The sequence below is a fragment of the Terrapene carolina genome, unplaced genomic scaffold (genome assembly GCF_002925995.2).
Source record: "Terrapene carolina triunguis isolate 2854851 unplaced genomic scaffold, T_m_triunguis-2.0 Scaffold93, whole genome shotgun sequence".
Taxonomy (NCBI): Eukaryota; Metazoa; Chordata; order Testudines; family Emydidae; genus Terrapene; species Terrapene triunguis.
This window is the reverse complement of record NW_020664444.1, coordinates 11077214-11090419: the sequence shown is the minus strand read 5'-3', so window position 1 is coordinate 11090419 and position 13206 is coordinate 11077214. Positions and strand designations below refer to the sequence as shown.

At 44.2% G+C, this 13206-nt stretch overlaps 1 protein-coding gene across 5 annotated transcripts in view; it reads left to right on the top strand.

Moving 5' to 3' along the window:
* The window catches only part of LOC112117169 (kinesin-like protein KIF19), a 28817-nt gene that overhangs the window by 5382 nt on the left and 10229 nt on the right, over positions 1-13206 (top strand). For 4 of the 5 annotated variants that reach the window (XM_026650832.2, XM_026650833.2, XM_026650830.2 and 1 more), the window contains exons 3-11: positions 1022-1132; positions 3916-4003; positions 4423-4559; positions 5331-5456; positions 6565-6759; positions 8723-8878; positions 9790-9912; positions 10563-10716; positions 11920-12094. In XM_026650832.2, the coding sequence (XP_026506617.1) occupies positions 1022-1132; positions 3916-4003; positions 4423-4559; positions 5331-5456; positions 6565-6759; positions 8723-8878; positions 9790-9912; positions 10563-10716; positions 11920-12094 (1265 nt within the window). The remainder of the gene's footprint in view (positions 1-1021; positions 1133-3915; positions 4004-4422; positions 4560-5330; positions 5457-6564; positions 6760-8722; positions 8879-9789; positions 9913-10562; positions 10717-11919; positions 12095-13206) is intronic. The other variant, XM_026650831.2, reaches the window with a different exon arrangement.

Below are 13206 nucleotides of genomic sequence, written 5' to 3'. Positions count from 1 at the left end.
AAAGAAATTAGCCTCGGATGTTTACTGGATACTTTTGGAATTTTAGGCTGGGGGAGAGGAATAGAAAACCCCGCCAAGCTCTTGACGTTTCCAGACCAGCTACTGGGGATTTGCCCTACATCTTTCTTATCTAGTTACATGATTTTACTACAGATTAGCAACCAAATGCTGTAACTATTTTGTAGATCAGGTGGTTGATGATCTGCACTGTAAACACTTAATTAGGTATTTATCTGAGAGACGGCAAAAGCTCCTGGGGAGGATATGGTGCATGGTTTCCCCTCTAATCCCCCTTGAGGCCGGAACACCCCTTATGAGCTGTTCCAGCAGAGGGGAAGGAATACACTTTTCCCACCATAATTATGTATTTATGTGAGTGAGCAAAATTGGTCCCAAGGGAATCAGGAAAAACAAAACCTGTTTTCTAACCTGCCATAAAATATTTTTCTTTTGTTTTCCCCCCTTTTTTTCTAATAAAAGTCACAAAAGGAGCAAGTTTCGGGCCTTGAGTAGAGCTGATACTTCCACTGATCCCTACACAGGAAAGGTTTGGGGGGATTTTCCTCATGCAATTTTGATCCCAGTGAACTTAATTTGTTTCTTTATTGGTTCCCTTGTCATTTGAGAATATTCCAATTCCCACCCTCTTGCCTAACAATAAAAATGGAAGGGGCCAATTCTCCTCTTATTCACAGTAAGGGGTGCTCTTCTGCCATAATTGCTAGTTACCCATGTGACCTCAGCTGGTGATCGTGTGAGTTGTAGGGCTTCAGTGTGACTAAATTAGGCCCCAAAGCATCTCAGACTTGGTATTATGCATGTATGTGGTTTTTTCCACATATTGCCATAATGCAACACTCCTGTGATGATTCGTGAATACTAGTGATTGACGTTATAGAAGACCCTAAGATAGATAGCTGGGAGAACCACTGGCTTTTCTTGATTGCAACTTCCACTGGATTTCCGTTACAGACCCAATTAAGGATGTAAAGATTTTCTCTCTGTCTTTATTTTGTCACAGATGGTGGTTCTGATGGACCCAAGTGAAGATCCAGACGACATCTTGCGAGCCAATCGATCCCGAGAGAAGACATTTATATTTGATATGGTTTTTGATCACAAAGCGACCCAGGTAACGTTCCCTCCCTTTCCAAAAGGTGTGGTTTACAATTGGGAATCTTTCCTTTCCATGGATATTTGGTTTGACAATGTCAGTAATAATGTGCATCCCAGAATCTACGTGGCGTCCAGTGAAAAGGCAGTAGCGCTAAGTAGAAGCAGGCAGCAAAGGCTCTCTTCTCTTTATTGTGATCTGCAGTATACAACTCACTCTTTATCTCTCCCTCCTTAGGGACAGCATCACCCAGCTCTACACCATGAGTAAGCAGAGTTCTGGAGCTGAGAGCCAGAACTCCTGGGGCCTCTGGTGAACGAGATCATAGTTACCTTGTTTGGGTCCTTCTATTGTGTGTGCTCCTCTCGTCTTTCTCTGTTGTTTTTTATGGACAAGGCTCTGTAAAAGGAGGCATGTTCCTGAACCCTAGTCCAGTTAGGCAGGACTGATGCACACAGCTGTGTGCTGCGATAGAAGGGGTGAGAAACTGATTTAATGTATGAAATAATGGACTCTAGGGAAGTTACTTGTTCTGCCTATCTGCAAATGTCTAACGGGTCTATCACGGTGACATCAAGACATCGCAATTTATTTATCTAAGGATTTACTGGAGAGCCCATCATCATAATATCTTCTAAGCAACCAACAAGTATTTAATCTCCACAATATGTGGTCCAGAATTGACTGCATAGTGGAGGTTCTAGGGAGTCTTCTAGAGTATTTCTTTATTCCCTCCCATGTCAGTGTATTCCTGACACATGATATGCCTTGGAAGGCTTGTTAACTAGGTGGGTGTCATAGCATGTTCTGAAGGTGGCCAGGGTCTGACTTACTGGTCCCTCTTACTGGTAGCTCATTCCAGACTTACACCCCCTTGGGAATACTGCATGTGCATGTAGAGGTGACATGCCTGGTGCAGTTTATCACGGGTCTATGCCTGCAACACCTGTTCACCCATCTCCCTGGGACTTATTTGAATATCCCAAACCTGTTAGCAGCTTCACACAGACACTTTGGGGAAGAGCCACCGCTGGTAGAAATAGTCACGGCTCTGTTGGAGGCAATGGAGCCATGAACTTCATTCTTTTAGAACAACCTGCCAGACAAGGTTCCCTAAGGGCTCCCCTTGCATGTGGAATAATACCTTTGTCTGAAGTCCAGGATGGACAAGATTCAGTCTGCAGCTTTAAAATAAAAATGTCTCTGCATTAAATTCCAATAACTCATGGCCCCGTGGGGAGAGATGTAGGAGAATGGGAGCTTTATACCATTGGGAGGGGGAAATTCCATCTTTCCAGTGGGTCACAGCCCCTGCTTCTAGCCCTGGAAGGGCCTGGGGTACTGGACTTTAGAACAGTGATATTTATGTACAGCAAATCTATATTGGGTCATTTTTTGAAGATTTTACATTTATGAATTTTAATTTTTCTCTCTCTCTGAGCCCGGCACAGCCAATTCCTGCTAAGGTGCCTGGCTTTACAGGCAGAGGGATACAAGAAAGAGTTCCAATGCATTTTTATAAATAATTTTTCCTTAACATATAGCTAATGATTATGTTCTGTTATGCTGTATTTGGCATCTACGCTATGGTGTGATATGAAGACTTTATCGGCACTTATTCGGGATGGTCTGTATTACACACATGGCTGCGGTTCTTGTGAGTAATGCAGTCATCTCAGAAGAGTGGCGACAGACCCTTTCTACTTCCCCACAGAGTATTCCCTTAGATCAGCGGTTCTCAAACATTAGCAACCCAAGGACCCCCTTTTTGATTTAAATTTTTTTGCAGACCCTCAAGCCCCCTGCTCAGCCCCAGGCTCCGCCCCCACTCCACTCCTTCCCACAAGGCCACACCCCTGCCCCTCCTCTTCCACTCCTCTTTCCACCCCCTACCCTGAGCGCATCCCGTCCCTGTCCCTCCCAGCACCTCCTGCACGCCACTGAATATGTTCCCTGGTGTGCAGGAGGCACTGGGAGGGAGAGGGAGGAGTTGAGGGAGGGAGGGGGAGGAGTTGATCAGCAGGGCTGGCAGACCCCCTGGTGTTACCCTTGTGGACCGCTAGGGGTCTGTGGATCCTAGTTTGAGAAACACTGCCTTATATGATAATTAGTATATTGTATATTTATGAAAATATATTATATGTGTATGTGTGAGAGAGAGAATGCAGTGTGTGTGTCCTCATCTATTCTCTGTGTTGTATGTAACTTCCCCATCTGTGGTTATATTATAATAAAGTATCTTTTTTAAAGAGTGTCTGTGGTGGACTGAGGACTGTACTAGAACTAAATGCTGCCACTTCTTGTGTGTTCTGAATTCTAAGAAATAAAGTAGGGTTACATTGCTACCTTCCAGCAAGAGTGTTTGTGTTTTTTATCTAACTTCTCTGTGTGTATGCTGCAAACATAACAGTCCGCTGAAGCATGGATGGCACTAGCGAGGACATGATCACAAACAGTATTTTCATCTTTGTTCCACTGATGCAAAGAATCTAGCTGAAACGTTCCCAATTCAAAATCTAAGAAAATAATCAAACTTTATTTTTGGACCCTGACATGCCGCACGCATCTTTAGATACTTCAGCAAGATCTCTACCTTATTAGTTGTTTTGATGATTTGGCAAAATCATTTTGTTCTATGAAGCCAGAAATGGTTTTGAAGCCCATAGAGAAAATGAATGTGCTGAGTGAACCATAGAGAACGAGAGAGGGATGTTGTGACAAGTTTAGACATTGGATACTTGTGTCAGCTGGAAAATATTGTTATGCCTGACCCAAGACCTATGCTGTTTCTGACTGACTAGGAGGAGGTGTACGTGTCCACGACCAAAAACTTGGTAGAAGGAGTCATTTCTGGATACAATGCAACCATTTTTGCATATGGCCCAACAGGTAACATAAATAAAATATTATACCACAGGGGGAGCAATAGCTGCAGGGACTGGATTTGGAGCCAGGGTTGGGGAGCGATAACTATAGGGACTTGATCTGAAGTAACAAGGCCAATTAACTGATCACTTCAGAGCAGAGCAGCAAAAATACCATTCTGGCTGCGAGATGTGAATCTTTAGTTTAAAAGTTAAAGCAACAGCAAAGCTGTAGTAACTTTGAAAATAGATTTAACATTGGAGAGAAATGTATCCTTTCCAAAAAGGGTGAGGGAAAGGAGGGCTTCTCTGTGCAAAGCTGAGCCTGTGTGATAATCACACAGGAGGGCAGATCCGGGTGCTGATAAACTGCCGTGGATTATATTAGAAGATTTTTTTTCTCTGGAAGTTGATCTGTGCGGCTCTTCCCTGTATCTTTCACAGGGGCAGGGAAAACCTACACTATGCTAGGGACAGACTGTGATCCTGGTATCTACATCCGCACCCTAAATGACCTCTTTAAAGCCATTGAGGCAACCAGTGACAACATGGATTACACCGTCTCCATGTCGTACCTAGAGGTGAGGTGTCTTTGTTTTGTCATGTGGACCAGTTCTGTGTAGAAGATGCTTTAAAAGAATAGCTTAGAGACACTCCTGCTGGGAGAGAAACTATAAATCTAGAACCTGGGAATCCAGAGCCAGGGCTCCTGCATTCATTCCCCTATGGTGACTCCTACCTTGAGTCTAGAATTCTTGTTTCTTTTTTTTTTTCTTTTATTCTAATGCATAACATGCTGCTAAATGTGACATTTGTCCCTAGAGAGGCTGGTTCACATAGAGGATAAGAACCTACTACTTTTACCGGCTAATAATTATGCTTCTGGTTTAAGTGGTAAGAGCCTGCGCTTCTGGTGCTGATAATCCCAGGCTCATTCCCTACTGGTGACTCACGGTGGGGACAGTGACAAATGCATTGCACTCACCCTGTGTATAATTTAAGATACATAAAGGAGTTGATAAATGGCTTTTTGCCTCACACTCCCTGTAACAAAAATGTAAAGCAGAAGTGGTATATCTGCCATTATTTCTGTGACAGCTCTCAGTAGTAACAGGCATTTGAGTGGTTTCCTCAATCATCCATTCATGTTATCTCTGTTATCTCCTGTATCAGCCATGCACTGGAGTGGGGCTCAGCTAGCCTCTCCTCTTCTCCTCTCCAGAGAAATACAAAAAGTACCAAGCCAATGTAATGCACAATATATTTTAAATAGCACGCCATCCTTATTATTGACCTAAGGACAAAGCAGTGCAAACATACAGACTTCCTTTGCCTTTCTCTTCCACCTTCAGATTTATAACGAAGTGATCCGTGACCTCCTGAATCCATCCTCTGGATTCCTAGACCTCAGAGAGGATGCTAGGGGTAGCATCCAGATAGCAGGAATTACTGAAGTCTCCACTACAAATGCGCAGGAGGTAAATCTGAAAGAAATTCCAGGGGGAGGGAGGTGTTTGGTGCGCTAGAATAATGATTTTTAAGAGGCTCTCACATCTACATATTGGCATAGCCTTCCTTGGTGTAAGACATCTCATGTAACAGGATCCTATGGGGACTTACTTAATGAAGTGAGTTGCTCAGATAGGAGTAATCAGGCAGGCACAAGAATAGTAGAAACCAGGATGAAATCCGTAGCTAAGCAGTAAAGATCGGCTATATGGGTCAGTAATAGGCTAAGGGTATGTTTACACAGAAAAGAAAAACCCACATCTGGCCCATGCCAGCTGACTCGGGCTGCAGGGCTTGGGCTGTGGGGCGGTTCCATTGCTGTGTAGACTTCTGAGCTCTGGGACGCTCTGACCCCGCAGGGTCCTAGAGCCTGGGCTCCAGCCCAAGCGCGGAAGTCTAAATGGCAATAAAATAGCCCCAACAGCCCAATCCCCACAAGCCTGAGTCAGCTAGCACGGGCCAGCCGTAGGTGTTTCATTGCTGTGTACACATACCCTAAGTGACTGCCAGTTTTCTGGAAGGATAGGAAGGCCAAGGTCTGTGTTCACAAGCCCTATCAAACAAAATTGTTTGTAGGTAGAGAGGAGATAACTGAAACAAGCTTTTGTAATTCACTGATGTGTACTGTGAGGTAAGTTATGCTAGGACTTTAACGTGACCTTTGATTTGCAGTTTTTCTAAGGTTATGCCATGCTACCAGGTTAGGGAGCATCATGTTATTGTATTCTATTATGTCATGCAGTGTTGTTTTGCGTTGAACGTGAGATAACATGCCAAGGCACAATGCATCCCAGGGGAACGTATCTCAGCCCATTGTAAAGCCTCCTAAAGTGAAACCCCAATAATTATACAATTAGTAGTCAATGAGCCAAGTCATGGTCCCAGTGAGATCAAAGGCAAAACTCCCATCGACTTCAGTGAGACCCGAACTTGGTCCAATGCTGGCAAACACGCAGGATGGTTTATCTTGTTTGCTTACTCATTATCACACCTCTAGGAGGCTGTCACTGAAGGAGAGAGTCATACTATTACCTGAGCAGATCTTTAAACTTCTGCATATTTTTCTGCATTGTTTAGATCAAGCAGCTGTTAACAAAAGGAAACAAAGAACGCACTCAGGAACCCACCGCTGCCAACAAGACATCTTCCCGCTCACATGCAGTCCTCCAGGTCACAGTGAAACAGAAGAGTCGGGTGAAGAATATTAATGAGGAAGTGCGAGTGGGGAAGCTTTTCATGGTTGACTTGGCAGGGTCTGAGAGAGCAGCCCAGGTACAGCTTGTAGTTCACCAGCCTTTCACAAGACAAGTCTTAATTCTTTGGCGTGTCATGAAATGAGTAGATCTGAAAGAGCTCACACAGTGTGTGTGTGTGTGAGAGTGAGTGAGTGAGTGAGTGAGTGAGCATGTTTTACTCTCCTGGAAAAGATTACTGCATGAGTATTTGACATTTTAAAAACTGTGAGATTACAACATTTCAATTCAGGTGATGTGGGCCATGTATTTTTTAGTGCAGGAATTAACTAAATGCTTTGTGTGTTGTTGACGTGTAGGCCCGTACAAAGACAGTTGTGAATATTTTTTCATAGACTGCATAGAGGAAATACAGATAAGATATGCAGGAGATCAGAGCCAGAATGTTTCATCTTAGTGAATGATTCACTGCAAAATGTGAGAATTTGAAAATGATACCTAAAAAAAGTGGCAGCTATTTGGAAAGAGGAGAAATGGTAGATGGTATCATTGATGAAGAGAGTATGGATAAGTAGGTAGCTGGAAGGACAAAGGGATGGAAGCCAGAATAAATAGAACCTACGTGCAACATTGGATTGCAGGAAGGAAGAGAAGATAGAAAAGAGGATAGAAGACAATGAATTATTGGAAGGATAGACATGTTGAGTACTGCGTATGTTGAATACTGCATGGACAGATGCTGGAAGGCAAAGGATGGATGCACAAGACTGGTATGCAGTCTGTCTGAAAAGACGGATGGACTCTTAGGCAAAGGGCTCAGAATGGTAGATGGACGTCAAAAGGAAAGTGAAAATGTATTGATTGAATACGGAACTGGGTGGGAAAGAGGTGGACAAGCAGGCAGGAGAATTGAAGGCTTTGATCGCCACTTCTTGGTACTCTTCATTACCACTTGATGGGGATAAGTGATATTTAGATGGATGGAAGGAGATACTGAAGGAGAGGTGGCCAGATCAGTGGTTAGAGCAAAATACTGACACTTTGCAGTACTAAAGGCCACCAAGACAATTTGCCAAGAGCCCAAGGACTGCACTAAACATGCATGTAAATGTACATGAAATTTTAAAATAGAAAATAACTAGACATATAACAAGCTGTGCAATTGGCAGGATGTACAAAACACACTACACACAACGGCATTTGCCTGTGGCTTCCTGAAAGATGAATATAAATCTATTGCTATTTGAATTAATCAGCAGTAAAAATCTACAAACGGTTAGCTTTGTCCTCACCCTGAAAATGTGTGATGATGCTGGTGATGGGCCTTGGCTTAAGACTCCAGGGACTCCAGCAGCATCCAGGTCATGGCTTGAACTCCTCTTGGTTGAAGGAAGAATTTACGAATCAGTGGGAGGGTCAATGACAAGAAGGGTGGGATAAGCAGACGGCTGGATGCCGTCAAGGCATTATACTTGGTTGGATTCAGGAGACCTGGGTTCTATTCTTGGCTCACCCACTGGCCTGCTGGTGACCTTGGGCAAGTCACTTCACCTCTCTGTGCCTTAGTTTCCCCGTCTGAAAAATGGGTAGCATGATGTTGACCTCTTTTGTAAAGCACTTTGAGATCTACTGATGACAAATGCTGTATAAATTAGGCATTATTATTATATATCAACAGAGATACACAGAAATGATTGGCGGTTGAGGAGACCAGTATTGGAATGAATGGATGGAAAGCTGTTTCCACAGAAAGATGTTAGATCTTCTATGTTCTGCAACCCCAATTGCAGAAAACGAGTCATGGGAGGGTGATTTTTAGTTTACTGCAAAACATCTAATGAAGACCATGGGTCAGATTAAGATTGAGATTTCAATGGACACTGCACCCACTTATGTCAGAGCTGACTGGTCCTGGTTTCCACGTAGATTTGTGAGAGAAGCTCATGCTTTGAAATGCAGATCCTAAAGTTAACGTTGCATGGGTGAATCCATTCCCACAGTACAACTCTGTCTTTCTGAAGTGACTTCTCTCCCTCTCCAAGCAGACTCAGAACCGAGGCAAGAGAATGAAGGAGGGAGCCCATATCAACCGCTCGCTGCTAGCTCTGGGGAACTGCATCAGTGCCTTGAGTGAGAAGGGAGGAAGTCGGGCCCAGTATGTCAATTTTCGAGACAGCAAACTCACACGCTTGTTGAAGGTACTGTATGCAACTGGTTAGGAAGGGAATCGACACGTTGGGTTGCTGGCTTGTATTGGTGCACAAATCTGGTGGCACTTGAGAGCTGATCCTCATGTCCTGACCCCTTTATCCTTTCTAAGTTTAGGAAATCACTCCAGGATCTTATGTGGGATTTCAAACCCACCCAGTAATTTATTGTGACCACATAAATAAAAGGTCAAGGTTTGGAAGTCCTGGACTATGCTAGTGCGCTGTTACTGGTAACATGGTGAACTTCAGAGGTGACTTGAGTAACCATGGCCATTTGGTGTATTTGTTTATGGACCCTAGGGTGCTTTCATTGCTTTTGGCATGAATCTCAGCCCAAGTACGTGGTGTTGATCCTACTGATATAGCTGGTTGAAAAATATATTGAAACACACCCACAATATTGAAAAACAAACAAACAAACAATATTTAAAATAATGTGTAGACTTTTAAAATAAAAAATGTGAAATGTTTTTGGTGTTTTGATGGAAACAGAGATTTTCCAGCAAAAATCCCAGATAATCAAAAAAAAGCTGTTTGTTGAAAATGTTTTGACCAGCTTTTCCTATAGCCTTTAGTGGATATCCTCCATCGGAATCTAAATGAGCATCTTAATGAATGTTTCTTTAGGGTCTGTATGTTTTCACTTAGTACACCGCTACCTCGATATAACACGACCCGATATAACACGAATTAGGATATAACACGGTAAAGCAGTGCTCCGGGGGGCGGGGTTGCGCACTCCGGTGGATCAAAGCAAGTTCAATATAACGCGGTAAGATTTTTTGGCTCCCGAGGACAGCGTTATATCGAGGTAGAGGTGCATGTCTTTCCTATTTCTTCAAACATGCCTGGCCTCTATTCTTTTAAAGCTAAACAGTGGAAATGTTGCATTCCTTTAGGACTCATTAGGGGGGAACAGCAGGACAGTTATGATTGCCCACATCAGTCCTGCCAGCATCTACTTTGAAGAATCTCGAACAACCTTGAGCTATGCTTATCGAGCAAAAAACATCAAGACAAGGGTAAGCAAGCAGGCAATCCAAGAGCTAAATTGTGTAGACTAAAAGCATGCCCAGGGAAAAGGAAGGTATGCTGGGGGGAAAGGAGGATAAACATACTGCTGGGAAAGGAGGAACAGTGTATGACAGGGGAGAGAAAGTGGTTTGCACAGCATGCATGTTGGAAAGCTTGATGGGAGAGAGAACAAAGGCTGCCTAGTTGAAGGTGAAGAACACAGAAGAAAGCAGTGGGGAGAAGGCCTAACAATGAGGCAGCAGGGAGTTAGTAACATGGCGAAAGGATGGGGAAGCTGGTGTAATGGAAAGGGAGAGGACAACGTACAGCATACGGGGTGTGATGGAAGGAAGATAGCAATGCGTATGGCAAGAAGCAGTGGGCAGATACCATAATGGGTGAGAGGACAGCAGAAAGGAGTGAATGGAGACAGAGAAAATGGAAGGCTGATGAGTGTGGCAGAAGGAAAGGCCTGCGGGGTGAAGGTAGATAGATAACGATCTACAAACAATTATCCCATAGAATGAGGGTTACTGAATCCCTTTCAGTGAGCTAGGGCTCCTCTCCTAGGAAGGGATGTTTTATTTTACAGCCCTTGTGCGACGAAGTGACAAAGCAGGCTGTGGGATTAATGACCACGTGTGTTCTCACCCACCAGGTAAAACGCAACCTGCTGAATGTCTCCTATCACATTGCACAGTACACCAGCATCATTTCAGATCTACGCAGGGAGACTGAGGGTCTGAAGGCAAAGATTGAAAATCAGGAAAAGGAGAAGAGTGCAGTCAGCTCTGACCTCAGGGATGTACAAGGTAGAGCTGGGAGCAGATGCTGGTCTCATCCAGGTTCCATTTCTGTCTATTGTGCCTCCTTGTAATCATCTTGTTGATTAGAGTGATTATCATACACCCTCCATAGTGTCCCTTTCATGTGTCCTGTAAAGGCTTTCCTGTAGACGGGCTCTAGCTTTTCCAGTTGCTGATCATAGATTTGTAGCAAACCATTTTTTGTATACAGTTATGATAGTATGGGTTCATCAAACTCTCCCCTCTAGTCTCCCTTTATCACATCTGAGTTGTCTTTGTCTCCTTTACAGAGGCTTTTTCAAGTCTTTTCCCTTGTCCCATTTTTAAATTTACAGAGCTGACATATGGTGCTTTTAAAAAGGTGGAAGAGACAGCAATGTCTAGTGGTCCGAGCAGAGAACTAGGAGTCAGGAAACTTGGATTCCATTCCAATCTTTACTACTGACTAGCTGTGTGACTCTGGGCAGACACTTAGCCTCTCTGTGTCTCAATTTCCTCCACTGGAAAATGAGGTTCATCTGCCTTTGAAAAGTGCTTTGAGATCCTGTGACAACAGTGTATATATAAGGGCAAATGATATCATGTCATTATTATTTTGCTGCCCATCTCCAGGCTCTGATACTAACTGTGTCAGACCAGAGAGCTTTGTTTCAGTTCCTGGAGTACTTTGTTTTCAGAATAATTTTTCAATTGATCTCACCGTGGGGAATGTTCCTTCCAATAACAGAAAATAGTAAAGGTGTCTGATAGACAAGTCCCCTTGCCCCCAAAGGCTAGTGGATCTCAGCCAAAAATACTCTGGACCGTTTTCAGAGAAAACAGCTCCCAAGTAACAAGGAAGGGGAAAACAATGCAGCAGATTCTGCTTTTCCCTCCCTGAGAGTTAGGTAAGTGCCCCTGCAATGCAGGCTTCTTCTCACCACTCCCTCCCAAGCAACACCGATGAAAACTATTTTGGGCTAAGTGGCCATGATACAACATAGCACTTAAGTACATGTTGAAAGTTAATAGTCCCATTGGCTTCAAAGTACAACGCTACCACTGACCCAACGGATTGCTGAATAACAAAGGTTCGTATCAGGCATGCCTCATAACACATGGAATGGGTGATAGCCCCCAAGGAATCTCTTCTGGGCCTTATCGGTCCCAGGGGGTTGTTCTGAGAAGCTGGCAGATTGGAAACAGAAGCGCTGTTGTTTTCTCCCCCAGTGGAGGCACATCAGGATTCGGAGGCGTACAGCCGGCAAGAGATGAACAAGTTACGGGAGCAGCTGATCGGGGCTTTCAAGGAGCAAATGGAGATGCGCCGCAGCCTCATGGAGCTGGAGCACACCAACATTGAGCTACACATTGATACCTCCAGGCATTTGCTAACGATTGCCGAGTGAGTACGAGCACTGCATAGCTGGGCGCTTACTGATGAGCACAAAGTTAATATGCAGATCCCTGCCATCACTATGAGAAACCCTAATGTAACATAGCTGCAGCTCCCTGCCAAAGGCACTTAGAGTGTGTCTACATAGTGATCAGGAGGGGTGACTACAGCAGGTGCAGGCGTGCCCAAGCTAGCTTGGGTGGGGGGAGGGATAGCTCAGTGGTTTGAGCATTGGCCTGCTAAACCCAGGGTTGTGAATTCAATCCTTGAGGGGGCCATTTAGGGAACTGGGGTAAAAATCTGTCTGGGGATTGGTCCTGCTTTGAGCAGGGGGTTGGACAAGATAACCTCCTGAGGTCCCTTCCAACCCTGAGATTCTATGATTCTGTGGATCTAGCTTGCTAAAAATAGCAGTGCACTGTTGGCGATACAAGTTAGCCACCTGAGTACAGTCCGGCCTGGGACCCTGAGGATATACTCAGGCAGGCAGCCTGTGCCACCATCCAGGCCACCACAGCCACATTGCTATTTGTAGTGAGCTAGCTCAGGGAGGTCTACATGTGCTGCAATCCTGCCTCCCAATTGCAGTGTAGACGTAGCCTACGTTTTGAGTAAGAAACAGTGTTGCAGATCCGTTTTTTTGGTTCACTACATGCCACGCACCAGTCTCATACATAGGCATACAGAACAGCTCACATAACTGTCCCTTTGGCAGTTGTGGTTAGAGGAAGTCTGTGCACAAGAGAGATTGAACTAACAAGGCGAGAGCAACCTTCGAGCTGATTATGCACGGACATGAGCCTCTCCAGCCAAGTGCCCTCAATTCCTACTGCTGCACTGGGTTGTTACAGATGGAGCCTGTAAACCAAGGGTAGGCAACCTATGGCACGTGTGCCGCAGGCAGCACGCAAGCTGATTTTCAGTGGCACTCACACTGCCCAAATCCTGGCCACCGGTCTGGGGGGGCTCTGCATTTTAATTTAATTTTAAATGAAGATTCTTAAACATTTTAAAAACCTTATTTACTTTACATACAACAATAGTTTAGTTATATATTATAGACTTATAGAAAGAGACCTTCTAAAAACATTAAAATGTATTACTGGCACGCGAAACCTTAA